At 41.6% G+C, this 22095-nt stretch overlaps 3 protein-coding genes across 5 annotated transcripts in view; 2 read left to right on the top strand and 1 right to left on the bottom strand.

The window, feature by feature from the left end:
- LOC124412871 (furin-like protease 2) overlaps window positions 1-718 on the bottom strand; it is a 60999-nt gene extending 60281 nt beyond the window's left edge. For both annotated transcript variants that reach the window (XM_046893057.1, XM_046893058.1), the window contains exon 1: window positions 309-718. The gene's annotated coding sequence lies outside the window, so the exon portion shown is untranslated. The remainder of the gene's footprint in view (window positions 1-308) is intronic.
- A 428-nt stretch (window positions 719-1146) lies between these two features.
- On the top strand, window positions 1147-2589 carry LOC124413174 (40S ribosomal protein S17). Its single transcript, XM_046893567.1, has 3 exons — window positions 1147-1302; window positions 1554-1705; window positions 2279-2589. Exons 1-3 carry the CDS (start codon window positions 1300-1302, stop codon window positions 2520-2522), a joined length of 399 nt encoding a protein of 132 aa, XP_046749523.1. The 5' UTR covers window positions 1147-1299; the 3' UTR covers window positions 2523-2589.
- Window positions 2590-3771: 1182 nt separating this feature from the next.
- Window positions 3772-9895, top strand: LOC124413104 (ubiquitin carboxyl-terminal hydrolase 3-like). Of its 2 annotated transcripts, none has more exons than XM_046893467.1 (6): window positions 3772-4512; window positions 6089-6236; window positions 6462-7215; window positions 7377-7619; window positions 7943-8136; window positions 8508-9895. In XM_046893467.1, exons 1-6 carry the CDS (start codon window positions 4425-4427, stop codon window positions 8668-8670), a joined length of 1590 nt encoding a protein of 529 aa, XP_046749423.1. In that variant the 5' UTR covers window positions 3772-4424; the 3' UTR covers window positions 8671-9895. The 2 variants fall into 2 exon arrangements, with proteins under 2 accessions (XP_046749423.1, XP_046749424.1); XM_046893468.1 differs by lacking the exon at window positions 3772-4512 and adding an exon at window positions 5418-5654.
- The last annotated feature ends 12200 nt before the right edge of the window (window positions 9896-22095 follow it).

Below are 22095 nucleotides of genomic sequence, written 5' to 3'. Positions count from 1 at the left end.
GGGATGCGACATGCCTGCTTCCTTCGAAGCTTATTATAAAACAGGAAGAGTGAAAAAAGAAACAACAAGAATAATCGGTCAACGCTGCAATTAACGTCTGAATCAAGCGAGAGACGTTTGACAGCTAAATGCAAAAACGTTACGAAAAAATAAAGCCGCGAAAGAAACGGTGTGACAGACGTCAGCGTTGACGGTAACGAAACTCGGTACAAAATAAAACTCGATTTAACCGGGCTGAGTCACAGGCGGAAGAGGATGCAAAAAGGTAAAAACGCAAAGTAAGGTTATAGGTAAAACGTGGTGAGTACCGTGATGGCGAATCCCAATATATCGATGCCGATCGGTGGTCCGTTACAGCGGGGTAAATTTGATCTATTACAACGAAAAGATGAGGGAAAAAAGAACGTAAAATAAAATAAATAAAAATATCCCGATATTCTAACAGCGACCCGGTTATCTTTTGGTAGTTCTGCGTGACATGGTTTTCCGCACGATCCTCTCCCGAGATTCAAACTTTCGCGAACATGTGTGTATAGTATGATCGCGGCGTACTGGAACCGCCGAGCATACGTACACACGGATAGAACGGACGCACACGCGCACACACCAATTCACTCCCGATTAATTGTCAAATGATGTCTATGCGAACCAGCAACCGAGCTACCGACCACCGCGAGCCAAGTGTAACACGGCACTGACGGACTGCTTCGCGCTCGCCGCGCACCGCGGGACGGTGGGGGGGGGGGGGGGGGGGGGGGGGCGATAAACAAACGGTTTCTACCTCGCTCGCTCCTCCACCTCCCGCCTCTATCTCTCTCCACTGCTGCCTCCGCACGCTCGACACTCTATCTGACGTCTGGTCTCATCCCCCCCTTGTTTAATTCTACGGGCGCTGATCGAGCACTGAGCGACGGGGATTCCTCGGTGTGTCGCATCACTCAACTGACTTTTCAATTACTGAACATTCAGCGATCGCTCGGGGTCGGTTTAAGTAATTATAAGACATCGTTGCACCGCTCATAGGTTGCGACAGCGCAGCAAACCCGCCATTGAATCGACTCGGCTTGCACGCTATACGAGGGGCTTCGCAACGAGTGCAGCGACCTCTGCTGTGACGGCGGTGAACTTTGAAGCCGGTTTGTCGGTAATGCAGGAGACGTTTTGTTGACGGTGCCCTGTTTTATCGGTACGTTGCAGTTGTACTGATTGTAGTTCTTGAGGTAACCACGAGACCCGGAAACTCAATCGTGGTATTTCTCTTTTGGTCGGACTAGCGCCTTTTCCGGTACACCAGCAATCATGGTGCGTATATAATTTTGACATTTTCTTACTGTAATCCATGAATTTAAGATAAATCAGTTGTGGGATATGTGAAGTAGCGGCGTGAAAATTCATTGGAAATAAAACTCCGCGTCATTGATGCAATATTTTTAACTGCATGCGATACGTGATAGTCTAATGCCTCGGGCAGCTTCGTGCTGCTAGGTTATGTCGCGAATGGCGAGAGTGTTTGTTGATGTATATCGTAACATAAACGTGATTTTCTATTCCAGGGTCGTGTCAGGACGAAAACCGTCAAGAAGGCCGCACGGGTCATTATTGAAAAGTACTACACTCGGCTGACTCTGGATTTCCACACTAACAAAAGGATATGCGAGGAAATAGCCATCATTCCCAGCAAACCGCTCAGGAACAAAATCGCTGGGTACGAACAAACAGATGACAAATAAACCTCTGTGTATCGTGAAAACCAATTTCTTTGACAGTGCGGTGAATGAGTATTTTATTTCAGTGTTGTGGAAAAATGATCTAACCTCTATTCTTAAAGACAACGCGTAACTTCCAACGTCGCTGGCAGTTCTTGGCTTCAGACTGGCCTCTATACATTGCTATCAACTCCATATTACGCAGTTCCTCGAAAGAACTTTTAATAACAACCGGCGCAGCTTGAAAAATACTTATTTCTAAATGAAGCTGAAACTAGCAGCTAGAGTTAGCAGCCAAACGTGTTAAACTTTTTGGAAACTGAGAAATGCAGTTCAATTTTATCCTCATAATTCAATAAAAGTATCGGGGGTTCCACATATTTCACAATATGTGGATTTTCTGACTACACTACCTTATTTCAACAAATATTAGAACAATTGGCAGCTAATTTTGGCTGGTAGCTTCAGCCTTATTATTTCAAAAATTTCGCCAATGAAGTAAAAGATATTTTGTTTTGCAAAAGTTCTGCCAATTCCAAGTCAAGTCCTGATGTGAAGAGTTTTGATTTCAGGTTTGTTACGCACCTGATGAAGAGGCTTCGCCATAGCCAGGTGCGAGGCATCTCGATCAAGTTGCAGGAGGAGGAGAGGGAACGTAGGGATAACTACGTGCCAGAAGTCTCTGCTCTAGAACATGACATCATAGAGGTTGATCCTGAAACAAAGGACATGCTTAAGATGCTTGACTTCAGCAACATTTCTGGACTGCAACTTACACAGCCCGTCACCCACCAGCAGTTCGGCAGGCGTACATAAATACACGAACACTCCGTATATTTGTCAGATTTACCTTTTTAATCAATAAAGATGTAAACTGACTTCATTCCTCTTCTGTTCATACTTCTCAAACCTTCCGCATTAATATCTTCTTTTCATTTTTCCGATCGTAAATATAACGATCTTTTCTATTCATGTCGCTTATGAGAACTCTTAGGATTTAACGGCTGGAGAACCAGATATTCGAGCATGGTCTGACCCTCCAATCTTTATTTCAATTCATTCAAATCAACGACTAAATCTCTGTACGGCGTGACTCGTATTTTGTAGATACGAAAATTGCAAAGCCTATTCACAGGTCTGACGAAGTATACTTTTTGACCGTTTAAATCTCTGCCAAATAGTTTTCCGTTTCCAATAACACAGACGTTATTTTCAGAGAGTTACCAAGTCTGCGTCCAGTATTTGCGTTCAAGAGATTTCATGCCAATTAAAATTTATATTTAGTGCGTTATTCAATAAGAGATATTTGCGTAATCGAGTGATTGGTGAAACTTCCAATATAAACTCCACGTCTGAATAACGCGATGAAATTTTATGTATTTCCCTATTTCGAATGAGTACAGTTCGTCACATATTGATGTACATTTTTTTCTGCCTTTTACATAGAATATCGATAACAGTATCAGCAAGTGTTTAGAAGTCGTTTACGTTAGTTATTCTTGTAAAGTACGCAGGTAGGTACAGACTGCCGCGTTACATAACTTCGCGGCGGTAATCAGTTACCCGAAAACACAGCCTATGTTTTACTTGTCAGTGAAACGGTGAGTTGCTTGTAATTCCATCACCCTCGATTTGGACAAGTGTTCGCAATTCAGTTATGCGCATTTATTGCTTTCGATACAGAGACTGGTAGCTGAATAAAGATTGTTTCGTTTGAACCAAGTCTTAAAAAAATGGAACGCGAACATAAGTATTCAAATGTATTCTATCTCGCGATTGACTGTAGTTTCTCGGGACGCGAATATACGACCGATTCCACGACCCTAATCAAGAAACGAGAATATTTCTCAGGACTTACAACACGCGAGATATCTTTCTGTGCAATTTGGGTATTATAACAACAGTCGAACCACAAAGTTATGCAAAAAACTTGCTAAAACAGTTTAGCGTGCGCAAAGCTATTGTCAAGTTTCTTATCCGGCCTGAAAAATCGCAAACAGAAAAAGGATCAAACCGAAAATTTACTGGCAGAAAAATAAATGGATAATCGAAGAAAATGAAAGGAAATTTTCGCAGTCGATCGACATGTAATCCCCGTCCTCGAGCAGTTTGGCAAAGTTGAAAAGAATGTAGCTGAAACGTAACGTATTCATTCGAGGCAAAAAGTCCGCAGTCGAGAACGAACGCTGTTCTTTCAATTTGCTATTAGCCTTTCCACGAAGCGTGAGGAGCTCGAGTGCCGTCGAGGCCGGAGGCGCGTTGTCAGAATCCAGTCACTTGCCCGGAGTTTCGACTGCTCGAGTTCGCGTGCGCATTGAGGTGTAGAAAAGTTTCGGCGAAGGTTTCGGAAGAGGAGGATCCGTGTGGGTCAGGGGTGACGGTTTTCGCATCGAGGCCGAGGCGCCGACGGATTGAAGGGGATTGAAGGGGACCGAAAGACCCGCAATATCGGCGTATCGGTGCGCCAGACGCCATAAGTCCATAACCTAACCCTAACCTAGATTAGAAGCAGACGCACGCCTGCGGAATATCGCTGGGCAGTGGACCAATCCAGTCAGTCCGTCGCCGCTGCGCGTTGAGCTCACATATTTCGGTCGCGGACGACGGACCTAGCTATGTGACGAAAGTTGGGAGATATCAGTGTATCTCTGAACGCAGCAAGGCCTTTCAGCGAGGGGGAAAGGTCCGAGGAAAGGCAACAAACAAACCCCGTGTATAATGGAGTGTCCGCACCTTGCCCAAAGCGTCCGATTTGACGCCAACATCGAGGCGAACTGTACAAAGGATCTGCCATTCCTCTGCGCAGGTAGGATTCACACTCACTGCTTACGCCAAAACTATTGTCCTTCGCTATCGTTTTTTACAACCGTAGACCGAGAACTGCCGTTCAATATTCGGTAAATAATGGCATAAGTATTTACGCGATCGTTTTTGTCAAGGTGAAAATTTACCGGCCCCTCGGGCGTCCGGTAAACCGGAGCTTTGTCCGTTATTGCAAAATCAATACACAGCGTTGCTAATCAGCTGGCGTGAGATCTGTCATTGGACCCAGGAGGAACCGACCCGTTTTTAAATATTCTCATTTGTCGAACTGTTGTGACATAACTGTGATGTTTTTATACTGATTAATAAAACTCAAATCCGATCGTCTGTTGTCCTACGATTTAGATCCAATAATATTTGAAAATAATTTCAAACTTCCTAAAAAGGGATAAGAGTTCATTGAGCTCGTTCCGTGATGTAACCGCGAGATATAATAAAAGGCGTTCCCCGATTTTGATCCAGCAGTTCATTCACCTGTTTTATAAATTTTCGAATTTAATGCACGATTCCTTCTTTAAGGTACACAACAATCACGTGGATCGTTACTCGACTGATTTTCGTTACAAAATGTAACCGACTTACTTGGTTTTCAAAATTTCCCGCCGCAGTCGTCCACGTAAGCGCGTCGCGAAATGAAATACGTGACTTTATATCGCGAATTTTTTACGACCGTCTCCATTTGAGGAACAACGCAAAAGCAACGGACAAATCATTCCTGGAATTTATTTCCCGTCTCTAGGATACTTCACGCAACGTTAAAAATTATAAATTATGCATCTGGTTGTTATTGCGATCAGTCCTCAAAACTATTATCGTTATCTTTAAAAGGAGAAACGAGTCACGCAAAATTTGCGGTCATTCGTGTCACTGCATATCTTGTAAGAATATCTGTTCTGTATGCAAAAAAAAGCGAAATATACATTTACCCTATATATTGCAAGAGCAAATGAACTCCAGACTCTCATTTCACCAATCCCCGCATTTTCACATACATGTAAATGGACGTGAAATACAATTTTACTATGAAAAAACAGAATTCTTCTTACCGTGAAAATTAACAGAAATATCGGCACGGAAACTTATTGATTTCAGCTAAGCTTAAGGTGTTGCTGAATACATAATGAAGTAAATGCAAAATATTTCGCTATATCCAATATCTCTTTCTATTTTCATAAATCTTTATCTATAAATGATTCGCGAACTTTTACTTAAGCATTGAATTTTGATCATTTAAAATTTTGCCAATGAATTATTGAAACAACGACAATTTATTGACAAACGTTATACGTACATCTATTACTATAGTTTATATATTCCATTTCAATTAAGTTCAGCCTATTCGTGAATTAACTATGTTTATGCTTCACTGAAGTATGTCAATCAATATGTGAATGTATTATGATTTAATCAATATTGTTTATAATAACTTTCCTAGCTACTGCTACTGCTTATGTTAATAAATAATATTGTATAAAAAATAAATTATACTGCTCTATATATTCTCCTCATTCTCGTTATTGAAAATACTTATTTCTTTCATGATTTGGAACAACGAGCAGTGTGTGGCACTGAAAAAAGTGCTTGGCTCTGTCTGCACTGCGGAGCTGTGCATTGCGGAAGATACGTAGGGGGCCACGCTATCCAACACCACGAGCAAAATACTCAGCACTGTGTGTGCATAGACTGTGAGAACCTAGCAGTATTCTGGTAAGTAGTAGTTTTCAAAGTTGGCAAGACCTGAGTTGAAGCTGGATGGTACAATCTCAGTTTTTCAATATTCAACCTTTTTTTGCAACTATTAGCTGAATTGGGTCATGGCTAGAGAATTGTATAAATGTTTTGGGTACAAGATAAAAACAAAATGCCAAAAAATATATGTTGTTTGAATGCTTTATCGACCACTGTTTTATATAGAAAAATGTTTTGTTTCAGTTACTCATGTGATGAGTACGTAGTAAACGACACACTTAATGGTCAAATAGAAAAAATACGAAGAAATGCTTTTCACAAAAGTGGACACAAGGACAGCGAGGATACCTGGAACAAATCACCACGAGAAAATGGAACGGATTCAGACGCTTTGTGGAAGGCGGAAGTTGTTGTGAGAAATCTGAGACCTCGAACGCGAAAGAGGTCGCATTCGCTCGACGGTTCCAGTGTAGAGAACAGACCTGTAGCAAAAAGAAAAGGCTCAAAAGCAACCAAAGAAAAGAAAGTTGTAGGGCTCAGAAATTTAGGAAATACTTGTTTCATGAACGTTGTATTGCAGTCCTTCAACAACATAAGCCATTTTTGTGAATATCTAACGCAAATGCCCAGCCTGGAGGGAGTCGCCTTCAATGAAAACCAGACGCATAGAGGGCGTATCGTTGCCCCAGGAAGGGCTCGAGAACTTAGCGACGCTTTGTTGGCCGAAGAGCTAAGGAAAGTTCTCCTAAGCTTAAGTTTGGGTGGATCGAACGGTCAGGCAATTTCGCCAGAATGCCTATTTCTGGTTATTTGGAAAGTGGTACCACGTTTTAGGGGCTACCAACAACAGGATGCACATGAATTTCTTACATACATGTTGGACCGACTGCACACAGAACTATTACAGCTTTTGCCTCGACTAGGGCATGAGCCTTTAGGTCTTAGAGGAAAACAAAGTATAGTAACTGCAGTATTTGGTGGAACACTTTTAAGCGTGGTAGGCATTTTGTTCCGGATTCATTTGTTGCAGGGAAATGTATACTATAAATAGATGAGAACTAAATTCAAAATCTTCATCCTTAAGGAACATGAAGTTTTCAGTACAACTTCAAAAATTTAGAACTTTTTTGTGTCTCTAAGTCTGTGCTTCGAATGTAGGTACACTGTATGAACTGTCGTACGGATTCAAAAACTCACGAACCATTCCAAGATCTTTCCCTGGACATACCGGACAGATTTCACAGGCGAACGAAGGAACAAGAAGAGACGTGCTCTCTTACGTACAGCCTCGCCAGATTTTTCAAAGTCGAAGAGCTAGCGGACAGCGAACTCTATTTCTGTGACAACTGTATGGGAAAACAGCGATCCACCAAAAGGTTCTGGGTCCACAGGCTGCCCAACGTTAGTCACTATGCTATTAATCAACTTTTACCGCAGTTTGACTCAAATACTGCAGAAGAAAACGCATTATTCATCCTAATTTATATAAATTTTGTGGCTTGAATTGACAAACATTTGAAAAGATATTAAACATTTTGAAATTTCTTGTTTCAAATGTTATTTCAGAGGTATTTGAACCGGTTACCTTATCAGAATATAAATCCACAATCAATTTAAACCCGTGTAAATTTGTGAATCACCTTATTCCACTTTATTAAATAATTGATTGATCATTGAAGAATCTGTATCTAAAATGAGTACCACTTTTTATTTTCAATGTGCAGGTGCTGTGCCTTCACATCAAACGATTCAGATGGTGTAATTCTCAACGTTCGAAGCTCGATACTCAAGTAGAATTTCCGATGGAGTCTTTAGATATGTCTGAGTTCATTGTTCGTGGTGTCTCTGGAACGAGAGTGAGCGCTCAAGGTAGTCATCTTTACGACTTGGCTGCCGTCATAGTGCACCATGGTTCAGGGTAAGTGATTATAAATATTCCAAATTTTAGTGTCATTTACGATATGTGATTATAAATTGCTAATTTATTTCAAAGTTTTTTCATGGTCCATCAACGATGGACATTGAGTATTATATGAGCATTTTCTTGTTATAATGATTCTTGCTAAGTAATGAAGATCAAGACTGAAATTAAATCTTTAAAGTAATCCTTTATAAATATCTTTTACGCCTGCAAGGATTGGTGGATAAATTCCAAATTATTGTAACACACTTTCAGTTTGTTATTTCTAGCCATTTGGCACGACAACTATTCCCGTGTATTAAGTAATATTAAGAATTTCTTCAGCACTACTTTTTAGGACAATTTCAGAATATTGCACTGTGTTTCAGCGCCGGCACAGGACACTACACAGCGTTTGCCGTCCATGACGGACAGTGGTTCCATTTCAACGACAGTTCTGTGAGGCCAACGAGTGCGGAAGCTGTTGCTAAATGCAAGCCTTACATTCTGTTCTACGTGCGGAAAGAATTCTCGATCCCACCTCCTTTGTGACGTTGTTTCCCTCGGCCTCACCTTCGACCTTATCCTTACCCTCACCCTAATTCTCGACCAAGATCTGGTCATCGTCCTTATCTCATCGTACTTGACAACGATGCGAAGCAAAACTGCTCAGGCCTTTTTATTTTCAAGTGGTACCTAGGTGAAATGGATCATTTGAAATAGAAGTAGTGGGAATAGTAAATAGATTGTAATATTAGTTGTGTTGTTCGTTTCACACTGAAAAGAAACATAAATTATTTCATCGCTTTGCCAGAAGCGTCGTCGAACTTAAAATAACTAAACTTGTAGATTGTATGCCTCTTCACCGTTTCATCCCGTTCTTACTCTTTGACCCCCGTATAAAAACGATCAAGTCGCGTTACAAATTATGCCGTTATCCATTTTAGTTTCGTAGATAGGCAAGCAAATACTATATTTTTCTAGCTGCCGACGATATAATAAAAGAGTTGCCAATTATTTAAGTGACGGTAATTCAATGTGATATAGAAAAATGAAGGCATTAAACGTATTAGGTGGTCGTAGAATTATATGTATGTGGGTGCTGTAAAAGAAAAAGAGAAATAACCAACCTTCTGATCACGGAATCATTGTTATAGCCGCGTATAGGTTTGCAAAAGTTGAAAGTTCCTCCTTGTTTTTTTTAGTAAAGTTCTGGATCTCATACAACGATTAATAAATCTTGTTTGTTTCCACTTTTTGCCCGGTTCACGTATTTTGGGAATGAACTTAAAAGTTCCGATTAATCGAGGAATAACCGAAATCGTGTCTTGGTCCTCGAATACTTGGGCCAAACGTAACGCACTCTTATTTTTAGCTGAATATTAAAGTGAATTTGAAAAGAGAAAATCATGTGAATTGTGAATTGCTTAATCGGTTGTGTGAAACTTTGAGCCAGCAGTCTTGCATTGAAACGGCTATATTCGCCCCCCTACCCCCCCGCCCCTTACCCTCCTTCCAATCCCCGAACACTCGAAAACTCTTATGTGATTATTTAAAGACTTATTTTTTCTATAATAATAATTGATAAGTTAAAATGTAATAAAAAAGAACGTTTTATTAAGGCGATAACCGATAATTAACAAAAATCATTCTTAATCGTACATATAAATTTACGCGAACGGACAAAGTTAAAATGTATTAACAACGAGAGACTAATGTACGAACGATCAACAAGTAATAATTATAGAAATAAAAGAACAAAATCGTGAACCATTAATAACTGTGTATCAAACAATCTCCTTCCTGTAGATTACTCATCTTAGTCATCATTGTATTAAAACCAATGAATGTATCGCATATTACTTGAGTTGCCATTTTTTTTCAGCTTGCCTGAGGCGGGTGAATATTTTCTTTTGAAATCATTATAGAATCTCGTATTTCTTCAGTTTTTTAGTTCGTCACGTAGATCTGAGATTTCTGTACACAAATATTTCTGATACATCATCATGGCTTATTTCGTACGGCAAATGGCTTCGACCAAATCAGTTCCAAGAATTCACTTTTTATTCCAGAACCTTACGATTCGCCGACGTGGTTTCGCACTGTGTTTCGAGGACTTAGTGAAGAAGTGGCAAATTCTTATGCAGCAGCAGCCGTTTTGACCTGTGGAATCTTCAAAATTATCATCTCTATCCGTAATTCTGAACTCGTTGGATTCATCGTCGTAAGAGTTTGCAAAAGTATTGGGAAATATTGACGTAATCTTTTGCATTCGGACGTAATCTGGCCTTCCACAAGTGTCCCCACCCTCGCGACAGTCGAAGATGGAGCCTATTTTCTCCCGATCGTTGCCAGCCTGGTTAACCGTTTGTGTGACGTTACATCTGGCGAGAAACATCGAATATCGATCATCCACGGGAGAATTACAAGGTGGCAACGCTGTCCTTGTTGGATCAAGGCGGCAGGCGAGCGGAGAGATCCGACCGTCAAATTCTACGTCGGAGTCAAACTCCTGGATCCACAAATCGTTCTGATCGCAACCTTTCCTGGGCGTAGGTTGCATGGATAAGCTCGTGCATGCCTTGTTCTTCTCGGGCTTGACTGTTCTTCCACTTGACGCCCTGGAATCATCCATACTATCCGGAACCAAGCCGGGACTCGACTTGTTGGTGAAAATCTGAGACTGATACAAAGAAGCTGCGCTTGAGCTTCCCTCGCCAGATTCATATCGGCACTTTTTGTTTCTGTACAAGATTTTCACCTTTGTGTCATCCGAATTTCGATCTTGCTTCGTTTTGGTATGGCCTAGTTTTGCTGAAAATTTTCGCACGATTCCTTTCACTGTTGGCAGCAAAGTTCGTGGCTCCTCTCGGCAACGATAGGATATGTAGTTTACGCCATCGAAAGGTATCTCAGCGTTCCAATTGTGCAGTGAATCGTTGGAAGTTCTTCTTTTCTCCTCAGGAAATGGCGTTAGATGACGCCCTGGACTTCGTTGACCAGGTTCGAGTTTCTGCTCGGTATTAGTTAGCTCCTTTATTCTTTCTCCAAACTTTCCCAAGGTCGTTTGTTGCGTTAGTATTGCAACATTGCGCTCGAGAGAGGCACTCTGCTTTTGTATCAGCTGATCTATACTCATGTCCGCAACAACCTTGAACTTTGACGTTTTCCGGCTCGCGCTTTCGGATATAGTGAAGGGGAAACGGTCCTGACTTTTTTTCACATTGTTTGCACCGTTAACAACGCCTACATCCCACCTTGACTCTCCTGTCAAATTTAGCTTAGGCATTGACAAGAAAGACCTGATGGGTACGGGCGAAGACGGCGTTACATCTTGATGATGCTGCGGTATAAACTCAGACTTTGCAGTCAAAGTACTACTCGGTGAAGCTTTTCTCTCACAAACATCAGGGCTCTTATTGCTACATCTTGTCGACTGTGAATATCTCAGCCGACTTATAGACCCTTTTGCCGGACGCTGATGTTCTTTACACAGAAGCTGGTTGTCGTGACTATTGATGACATTACATTGTAAGTTCGGAATAAACTCGGCTGTACAGTTTTTGATTTGCCCAGTGTTCGGGGGAATAGCTTCGACGGCGACATTGTCATTCGGTATACACTTCGCATCAATGCTTGAGGGACTGCATTCCAGTGTGGTCATTTTTTTCATAGTACTTGAAACTTCGTGGTCATACCATTGCCTTAAGTCAGCTTGTTTCGCAGAATTTTCTACAGTCTGGCCGTTGTAGGTGGCTGCTTCAATTGCACTCTGAGGGGATGAATACTGTTCAGCAGTCGTTTGGTAAAGTGTTTCATTAAATATGGACACGGTGATGGAATTCTTGGGTTTTGCAATGCTGCGAGGTGTACTTTGGTAAGAAGTGGGACTAGAGTGCATTAGGGATGATCTTTGGGAGTTCGGTTGACTCAACTCACAGCTGTATCCCGATTCATGCCGCATACTCTCACGTACTGACTCAGGATACTTAGACAAGCCATAATGAATTTTCTCAGACACGCAAGTAGTTTCGTCACAAGAGTCCTCTATAACTTTGGCATTTTCACGTGCTGGCAATACGCTGACGTTGTTAATATTAACGAAATGAATCTCATGCGAAAGTTTCGAAGCATTTTCAAAAGTTGAAGAACGATTAGATGAAACTTTTGCAAAATCAGAACTCTCTGGAAGGGAGTCCGTCAAGGCATCGTCTGCTGAAGGGTCTAAACGTACCTTGAAGCCATTTTCAAAGTCGTCATCATTTTTCAAACCTTTGATCCACTTGTCATTGTTTTCTTCAATGTTTTTTCTTAGGTCTTCAATCGTGCTTGGCATTTCATGATTTGAATGTAAATTCTCGGCTACTTGAGTATCGAATGAAGTGTGCCTTGTTAAAGATGCGCTTATCTCATTTGGTAGACGCATAAATAACTCTTTTTCGTTGGAATATTCTCCTTGGTAGCTTGTGTCATGACATGCTATAATAACCTCTCTTCCATCTTGAAGATCATCCAAGCGAATACAATTTCCGAACGGTTTCGCGATATTTTGTGTGTCGGAATAAGCTGTATGATTAAATAAAATATTTTGGGCTCCAGAATTCGTAACTTCTGACATGTTATTGCTATCTACGTGGGCTAAGTGTTGTTCATCATCTGGCGTATCAGTCACGTCCGGGCCAAAATCACGCGAGGAATCATCTCCTCTGGAAAGAGGTGACCAACTTGTATTTTCCTCGTAGTTACCTGAACTCATTGAGCTCAGCCTCTCGGAACGGCTTGGTGATTTTGTAAATCCAATGATAGGTTCTGGACAATGTCGAACATTCCTTGATTTCCCCGATAGAAGATACAACGTGTTGTCTGAAATGTCGAACGGTTCCCTATTCGAATTACTAGAATAGTTTTGATTCCTAAAAGTACGTTCCACCGATCGATTTCGTAGCAATTTTGTACCATTCGAAGCTTCGTTCTGCATTACCAAACTCTCAACGGAAGTGTTTAAAGAATTTCCTGTCTCAGCAATGGAGTTTTGGAGGCACTGATTGAACCGCGAATTATGCACTTCAGTTCTTTCCTTCCGTGACATTGGACTTTTTCGAGAAGAGTTTTTATTCGGTATTTTAGTTACCGGTTTCTCAGTAACAGTTTTGGGATGAGCTCTAATAATCTCGACCAAATCATTCGCAGTTTTCCTACGGCGGTTAGACTTTGTGTTTCCATCAGTCGGTAAATCGTGTTGAACTTTGGGGATCCTGGTCAAAGGTTCTAGAACCCGACGACCAGACAATGGTGGTAGTGGACTAGTACTATCCCTCTTCAATCGCAAACTATCAATTTTTTTCTCATGTACTTTAGACGCAATTGAAACTGATTTTAAGGAACGGAAGCTTTTTCGCGAATCTTCTGACGACTGTGAGACAGTCGTTCGTGAACTCAGTGGCTTTGCAATCTCAGTACCAATGTTTGTGTTTAGATACTTCCTTGGTGATATTGTTTTACCAATTGACTTGTCCTTGATTGCATTTTTCGTACATACCAGGTTTGTTTTATTAACTTTGGCGACAACCGGTATGAAACTACTGGTCCGAGTCAGGTCAACTTCTAAGGGTCGATCAGCAAGTGGCACTGAACCAACTTTTGGCAGATGCTTCAAATGCGAGTTTGGTATAGACAAGTTATCGGAACCTTCTGATGTTCTTAACATCAACTTGGCACTGCGTTCGTTGGATTTTAGCAGCGGTATGGTTTGACGTGGTGCCGGTGACTCTATTCTGGAAGTTTTGAGGCTCTGTGCTTCACTCACTTCCAGTGAAGTGAGAGACTGTCTACTGCCCCCTGCAGCTGGCGTATACTCTGATGATCTTGGGCACGAAGATCCAGAAAACCTGCTGTAGAATCCTAGAGGAGACTTTTCATGCGCCATGGACCGATTGGTCGAGTTCTCACGATTTAAAGAAACGTCGGACAGCGCTTCAATCAGAGCATTCACGTCTAGCGATGGTCTGGGTATTTCTTCTATACGTTCAGAGGGTGGAGATTGAGACCGCGACTCTTCGTGCGATTCAATTTCTAACGGTGGAATACTTGGACATACATTATTGTCATCTGAAGAATCACAATTTCTCACTTTTGCAGATTTTACAATCGTAACGGATCTTTGGACCGGAGACAAGGGTTGCTCACTATAAATCTGACCATGATTTTGGATTTTGTTACTACCGTCTATGCTTTTTGGAAAAAATCTCACGGAATTTGGAAGAGAGTTGGGTTGCCGGTTTGAAGTAGCACACACATCTGAATTTGAATTTTTTTTTGCTTCTCGACCGGTATCATTGTCGGAAAATACCAAGCTTCTTCCATCTCCACACGAACTAGCTAATACTGCTTGAGTTGATGGCTGGTTTAAAGGGAAAGACAAAACGTTGGTCCTGGTATTCTCCTTGGAAAGGCAAACGTCAGTTTGAAGTTTGGATTTGAGTAAGTTCTCACTACTTGTACGATTCGTGGAGTTCTTCCCATCTTGAGTGTCCTTTGCGTTTTCGAATAACTCCGTTGGGCCATCTTCTTCCGACTGATCGTTGTCAGCATGACTCTCTAGTCTGTCCGCCAACACATTTTGTTTCCTTTCATGTCTCGGCACCGACGTCCAATCAGTCTCTTCCTGAATTTGAAGGTCCGGATGCGACTCATGCTTTTGACTAGAAGTTGTCTCTCCGATGTGGAGCTTACTGTCTACGGACAATATAGGAGAGAGGAGCCTCCCCCGAAAAATCTCTCTTCTTTCATCAGAAAACGATTCTACTTCAATTGATTTATCAGTATTATAACAGTAATTATCCCAACTAATGTCTTTCCGTATTTTCGTTTCTTGTTTATCGTGATCTTCCATGTTAGTTTTGTCCCCTCGTCGAATATCTTGACTGCGTAAGTTTTCATGTTCAATTCGATCCAATGTGGCATCGGACTCACTGTCTGAGCTAAGGTTGCGAAAGATGAGTCCCGAGGCAGGTCTATATCCGCCAAATTTCATTGGAGGCTTCTTTAGAGTTACGTAAGCATAATCCACTCCAGCTAATGAGGCGGTAGACGACGGTGTAGCCTGAATACTATCGGTATCAACTTCCGGCGACTGGCTGCAGTTGTTTAAACGATTCTTGGAATAAGAATTTTCGAAATCAAAATTCGAATTATGCGTAACATCGTGCTGAAGCGATCCATCGATTGCAGCTTGAAATTTCTTTGAATTATTACTTACCACATCACAATGTTCTCTGTCCATTTTAGACTCCTCGGAAAATCTAGAGCTCATCATATCACCTACCATGTCAAACTTCTCGGTCATCGAGAGATTCGAGGGACTAGATAGGATGTTCCTTTCCGCAGAACCGGTTTCCAAATTACTATTGAAACTGTAATGATCTTGATTAAATGACGAATGTGTTTTATTTCCGGGAAAATTTTCGCGAATCTCTGTTATGGTCAGAGGTTCGGGCGAAGACAAGCTCGGAGAATGGAGTTCGCAGGACATCGGCGGCGTGCTGAATTTCAATCGCTCCCTTCGTCTGGCACGGGCATCGCCAATTCGCGTTTGATAATGGCTTTTTGATACGGAATTCAATGTTTTTGCAGAATCAGTGGTGCTCAGTTCAGCCTCGTCCTTTTCCTCGATTCGATTGGTGAGACCCTGGAGGTGCAGATACAAGTCACGTTCCTTCCGAATGCGTCGGTTCAAGGCTGCCACACGATCGGCCAACTTCACCGCTTCAATAGAAGGTGGCAAATCGTGAAGGCGTTGTTTTAACGCCGCTGGTGAACTTTCGGTGGTGTCGTCCGTGTTACTGTCCGAGCCCTCTTCGGGTTCGGTAGAATCTAGGAAAAACGTTGAAGAGGAAGGATTTACCCTCTTCTTTCTTTTTCTTTGTCTCTTTCGTTAGTACGCTCTGTTTAAGTTTTTTTTCTAGGACGATCCTAAACCTACCATTTCTTTTATCGTTCGTAACCTATCCATTTTTGATCAGCATTCGTCAAGATTACTCCATTTTCGTTAACTTTGACCTCGAAAAATGCAATACGCAAAGCTAACGATAGTACAGAATGAGATTCTTGAAGTAGTTTCTGACATTGAAAATTTTACCTGTAATAAAATGACCCATAAGTCTAAACATCACATCGTTGCGTTCCTTTATCGAAATTTCTGCAGTTTCGACGACTTTGGCGGATGAGATGCTGCAATTGCTTCCTAAATTAGCGGAAAAACTTACTTTAGTACATGATGATGATGATTTTTCGTCTTTGGACGGAGAAGAACAGGTACAGTTTGTTTGATTTTAATTGATTTCGACAATTTGTTGGGATTGCGATCAAACTTTTCTTAATGTGTCTTTTGTTATACGTATAAAAGTCACAAACGTAGGTAATTAAAATTATATTTCAATCTGTTTACGTAGAGTGAAATTGTAAAAAATACTAAAATGTTAACGTTAAAAGGTAAGTATCGAACTGCAACATGTCTAGGCTATTTGAGGTTGGGGATTGTGTTTTTATACCTTCAGACGTTAGTGGACTCGGTGTGTGACATTCCACGTTTTCAACGTTAATAATATCAGTTTGTGACGTGAGGTAATCGCCGTCTAGCGGTTCCATCAAGACTCTAATTAATCAACATCTTGTCAGTGCACAAATTAGTGGCAATGAAAGCATCTGCACGAGGTTAAACAAAAGTCTGCGAAAACTGCGAAAACTACAGCTGCATCGATCCTCATGTGATTCTGGTATTTCAACCGAGCGTGAGCGATTTCTCAGGCACGACGCGCAATCGAATTCACATAACACCAAAGATCATAAATGAGAAAAGTTTATATAACGTAGACACTTGTTACAATTACCGCAGAGAATTGACTGGCGTAATATGACCGCACGAATAATGGAGCAAATTTATAGCGCCTAATAGGTTGAAGAATTACGTAACTCGACGCCTCAATGACGACTTTTTCTCTATCGCCTTGTTGTTCGCTTTTCAGGATCTAAATAAACCGGGGACCATAGCAGGTACCCAAGTATTCGGAAAGCTATAAGCTGATGCAATACTCCGTTCTTTAGTTTATAAAGTATATGAAACTAATTTAGTTTATAAAGTATTATAAAAGTATATGTGGTTGTATAAATAATTTGGTTCTTATTTTATTTGAGACGTCGTGGGATCAATCATACAAAGGGCATTATTTCTCAAGTGGCATCACCTGTAGCCACGCAGTCGGTCCTTTCAGTAATTACTTTCTTTTTTAGTCGAATACAGTTGGACGAAATACATATAAACGCGCGGCATTTTAGGAGAAAGTAAATCGAGCGCCATGTTCGGACGAATCTTAATAATTGAAAAAAGGAAGTGTGTGTACAGGAAGAAAAGATCGCTGGTACTCAGCGCGCCGTCTCGGTTGTTGTACTTGCTCACCGTTCTGTATTATCATGGCAGCAGCGTAATTATTCCAAGTTTTTTTTCCTGGATACCAAAGCTCGCCTAAATTGAACCTCACTTATCCCACCGAGTTCAGGGAAGTTCTCTGTCACAGGAAAGTTGTAATTACTCAAGTCACGCAGCAGTTAAATCCAACATAGAGACCCAAGTGCGCGTATACGTACACGTAACACACCTCGACTATGTTTACAGCGAAAGCGGATGAACACAATGAACTAAATGCTCCTAATCATGACGGATGACTTAATACAATATTATCGTTATTACAAGCCATAGCAGAGGTAGAAATAATAACGCGATCCTAATGTTAGTTAGAAATTAAATAGAGCTTCGATAATGCTCGCCATTCCTTCGAACGAAAATAACTCTAGAGTGACCAGGTTATCGCAGAGAATAAAATTGCGCTGTATGGTAGTCTCGTTCAATAAATCCTTCCGGCTGAAAAACCGAGAAAATTATTCACTGAAACAAGCCTTAAACTTTTACTACATTTTAATTATCAATATTCGGGTGAAAGATTTTGGGAATAAATTGCGTGGACACAAATTTCCCACAATCAAAACGTTATATTACACTATCAAATTCTCTATATCCGAATAATAGATTCTGCAAAACAAATCCAAAAAACAAGATATCCGTTCGTATAAAATTCTGAATAGAATCCCAAGTAAAAAAAGAAAAAAAAAAAAAAAAAAAGCTAGCAAGAAGAGGTTGGTTGTTGCGGCAGGCCATTTTCCGAAGTTCCCAGCGAGTTGTGTAACAAACTTTGCTTGGGATTGGTCGCTCGGAGGGTGTCTGAAAGGCGGGGGTGGAGCGGCACGGAGGGGGGCGGCAGCGGATTCGGTTAGGCCCCTCTCCACCTCTCGCCAGTTTCTGATCCAGGCTGTTTGAGCTACAGGCATGCTCAGGGTACGTGGCTACGTGCGTAGGCTATAATGTAACCGACCCTCCGCTGCGCGAGTTCTCAGCTTCGAATACTCGCCTCTATCTCCTGAGGGACGAACAGGCGGGATTGAGTTTCGAAGGTATACTATAATGATTCGAAACGGCGCTGAGACTTCTCGAACAACTGGTTAGCGTTGCTATCGATATCGCCTCGGGTCTTTGCCATGAAAAAAAAAACCATTCCGCTTCGATTCACTGACGATTTCAAGCGATTTCTAAGATTTTTGTGATCTATAGCACACAGCTTGTGTATCGATGATTACCAATTGAAATCTCTTTCATTCAATGTCAAACCTATTTGCAGCCATATATTATACGTTAGTATTTAATGCAATTGAAAATTCAATGAAATTATATTGTTTTCTCACACAATTCGAAATGACTGTCAAATCCTCTTTCGAATCACATCGATCAAGTTTGATCGTTAACTCAAGTTATAGCAAGTGTCAAGGAGGAGTAATAAATTGTTAAGAGGTAAATTTACTACTAGATAAGCTACCCAAAAGCATAACCTCAGTTAGTTTACAAAGTTTAAAAATTGCATGAGTATCCGCGGTGATAGCCTGAGTTTTCGATCAAACCTGCATTTACTCAATGAATTCAAACGTTGGAAAACACTGGAAATTCGCTCATCAGATACGGAGTGGAAAACATTATCGTCAGTGTTTTCACGAAATTGATATGGCGAGAATCAACTGTAAATAAATACACCGAAACACAGAACCCCATAGTCAAGAATAGCATATGGCGGTCTTCTTCGATCTTCACAGCGGCCGTTCTCGCGGTGGTTCCCTTCTCTTGAGAATGATCTGTATCTAAATGACTAGCGGGGGTCAGCGGCGCTTTGAAGCTGACCTGCGAAAGCATCGATCGGTGTGAGCAAAGGAGGCTTGTGAGGAGGTGGGATCCATCCCTTCCTCCCTCCCCTCCCCGCCGCTCTCCACTCCTCTCCTTACCTCTCGTCTGAATTCCTCCCCTCGTCGCTCCTTTCGCCGCCACGGTGCCGCATATTGCCGGTGTTTCTTTTGATTCTAAATTGTGATATGATAGATCATTGTATCATCAGTGTATAAAGTCTTCTGTGCGAAGGGTAGCGAGCGGAGAAACGCCGATAGACTGACCCGCCGGTTCGCGAGATGAATTCCAATGAACTAGAGAAAGAGTCGCGTTCGATTCGCGGAGGTTACTTTTAAAAAAAGAGAAGACAACAACAAGCGAAATCTTTATAGAAAATCAGGTTTGATCCCATCCTTACAGCTCAGGTTCCAGCTCAGCGATGGTCACTGAAATAAAAATAATCGATGCATCGATTAATCGAGTCCAAAAAAATAATCGAACACGACTCGATTGAATCGGTCAAAGTTAATCGATCGATTATTTCCTACTCTTTTTGAAACGGTGCATATGAAACGAAAATTTCCGTATATAGTCTTGACAGCGGAAAAGTATTTTGATTATTTATAGTTTCATTGAAAATATTTTACAATTTCAGGTGAAAATATATTCATTTATCTTTTACTCATAACATGAAATAGGTACTTAGTAAGTAAGACAATGATAATAATTTATACTTTAATCACATAAATAGTTATTGTACTGCATTGTGCATGGGAGTAAAAAAGAAAAATGGACTGTATGTGAAAAAACAATCAAGTCGGTCTATTAATCGGGAAAAAATAATCGATTACTTTTGATCATTCGTACAGTCTGTCTGCCTGCACGATCCTTTTTTTTAGCCAGCTCTCTTGAGCTCAGACGGCAAACTGAGTAATTAGACTTGGGTTCGATCCGTCTACCGAAACCGGCTATAAACTTCCTCAATTAAATCTATCCACATCAGGTTTTAACAGTGAGTGACGATGTGTTGAACCCGTTGCAAAGAATCAGCAAGTAAGAGGACGAAATGAATGTGAAATAGTGAAAATGAAAATGAAAAAAGGAAAAATGGCGTAGAAATAATCGCTATAAATAAAGATTATTAGAGCAGGAATGACATATGGTGTGACCGTTTGGTCCCAACGAAAAGTAAAATAATGTCTTTTACTTCTCGTCCCTGCTTACATCCATATAACCGGGCCCCCGTATATACGCGTCAAACAAACAACCGACAATTAAATGCAAATACCACTAATGTGTTCCAACATGGTAGTGCAAGTCATTCGGCTTATTATGGAGATACCAGCGCTATGTTCATTCTGTTGTTTCTCGCCTACCAAGAACCCCGACATCCCTCCATGGGTGTATGGCGATATTGACGGTTTCCGTGCCACCCTGTTCCACCCCAGGCTGCCTCGATCCACCACCACCACCACCACCACCACCACCACCACCCAGGGCCCGCGATACTAGCGATGTTCGTTGGATAAGGACTGTTGAACAAATACTGCCAAACATAATGATGACTGATGTATACAGCGTGAAGTCTTGATCGAAATGCCGAGGACACGGAGGTCTGTTATTTCCCAAAGGTTGACGCGCGTGAATTTTAGGCTGCGGTTGGATACTAGACGATTCCTTTTGGTATAAACCATGGCCAAAATCAGTCCTTGCCTATACTAGCTTTTCCTTCGCGATTGTTGCCGCGAGATTCCGGCAGCCGTGACCTAACTTGTTTGTAATTACGTTAATGGTACAACCACCAACCTCCTTGTCTCGAATCTCGATCTAGAGATTGTAAACTGTGATACAAGGAGAGCTGTACCGCCACCTCCTCGTAGTCGTAGGTTATAACCGAATATTCATAAGTATAACGAGATGCCTCAGCCTAACGTGAAAGACTGAACTTTGGGTTAAGAATACACTGCTTATAATACCGAAAATACGCATTCATACTTGCAAAAGTTAAATGTGTTGACCGTAACGCAGAGACAGGGAAAAGTGGATAAGGAACAAGAGAGAAGACGAATGAAAGTACGAAGAGGTGGGCGAGCATATAGAGAGCCGGTAAAGAATTAAAGAATTAGGTGGACCTTTTGATTTTTGGATCGAAACGACTGATCCGTCTAAATATCACATCGTTCTGATTTGATTTTCTCTGGTAATCCGAGCACCGCCCCGGACGTAAGCCGGTGAATCGCGCCAAGCTAAACGACCGAGTCTGAACCGGGTTCCCTGGGGAGTCAGCGCGGGATGGCTTCTTCCATACTCCTGTAATCAACTCTCCTCCACACTCCGGTGGCCGTCGTCGGTGGGGTTCGAGAACCCGGGTGCCAAGCCCCACGAACATATCCCCAAATCCCGTACACTGTGTATAACTGGTAATCCGCGGATTCATTCTGTACAACGCGTCGATGTATCGTGAGCCGTGCGATACGTTGGATGATGCGTATTATGGATCCACGGACCAGGACGACGACGACGGGTCGCTTATACGCTGCAGCGTGAAAGGGAAGACCTTGGCACACGTCTGGAAAAGCTGATGCTGATGCTGCAGTCGGCTTGCTCATCCAAAGTAATTCGACATCCCGTATTACCCCCAGTTTAGACCTTTGTTGGCAATGACAAGGTTTTCAAATTTCAATAATCTCGAAGTGGCGTGAGTGAATTTGTCTCGC

The sequence above is a fragment of the Diprion similis genome, chromosome 12, assembly GCF_021155765.1.
Source record: "Diprion similis isolate iyDipSimi1 chromosome 12, iyDipSimi1.1, whole genome shotgun sequence".
Taxonomy (NCBI): domain Eukaryota; kingdom Metazoa; phylum Arthropoda; class Insecta; order Hymenoptera; family Diprionidae; genus Diprion; species Diprion similis.
This window is presented reverse-complemented; position numbering and strand designations above follow the sequence as displayed.

Bases quoted from the DNA above. Each gene is read 5' to 3' on its own strand.
- LOC124413104 (XM_046893467.1), top strand. From the start codon at position 4,425: ATGGAGTGTCCGCACCTTGCCCAAAGCGTCCGATTTGACGCCAACATC. The intron at 4,513-6,088 runs GTAGGATTCACA...AACAACGAGCAG, and splicing joins TCTGCCATTCCTCTGCGCAG to TGTGTGGCACTGAAAAAAGT. The intron at 7,216-7,376 runs GTAGGCATTTTG...CTTCGAATGTAG, and splicing joins GTGGAACACTTTTAAGCGTG to GTACACTGTATGAACTGTCG.
- LOC124413174 (XM_046893567.1), top strand. The intron at 1,706-2,278 runs GTACGAACAAAC...TTTTGATTTCAG, and splicing joins CTCAGGAACAAAATCGCTGG to GTTTGTTACGCACCTGATGA.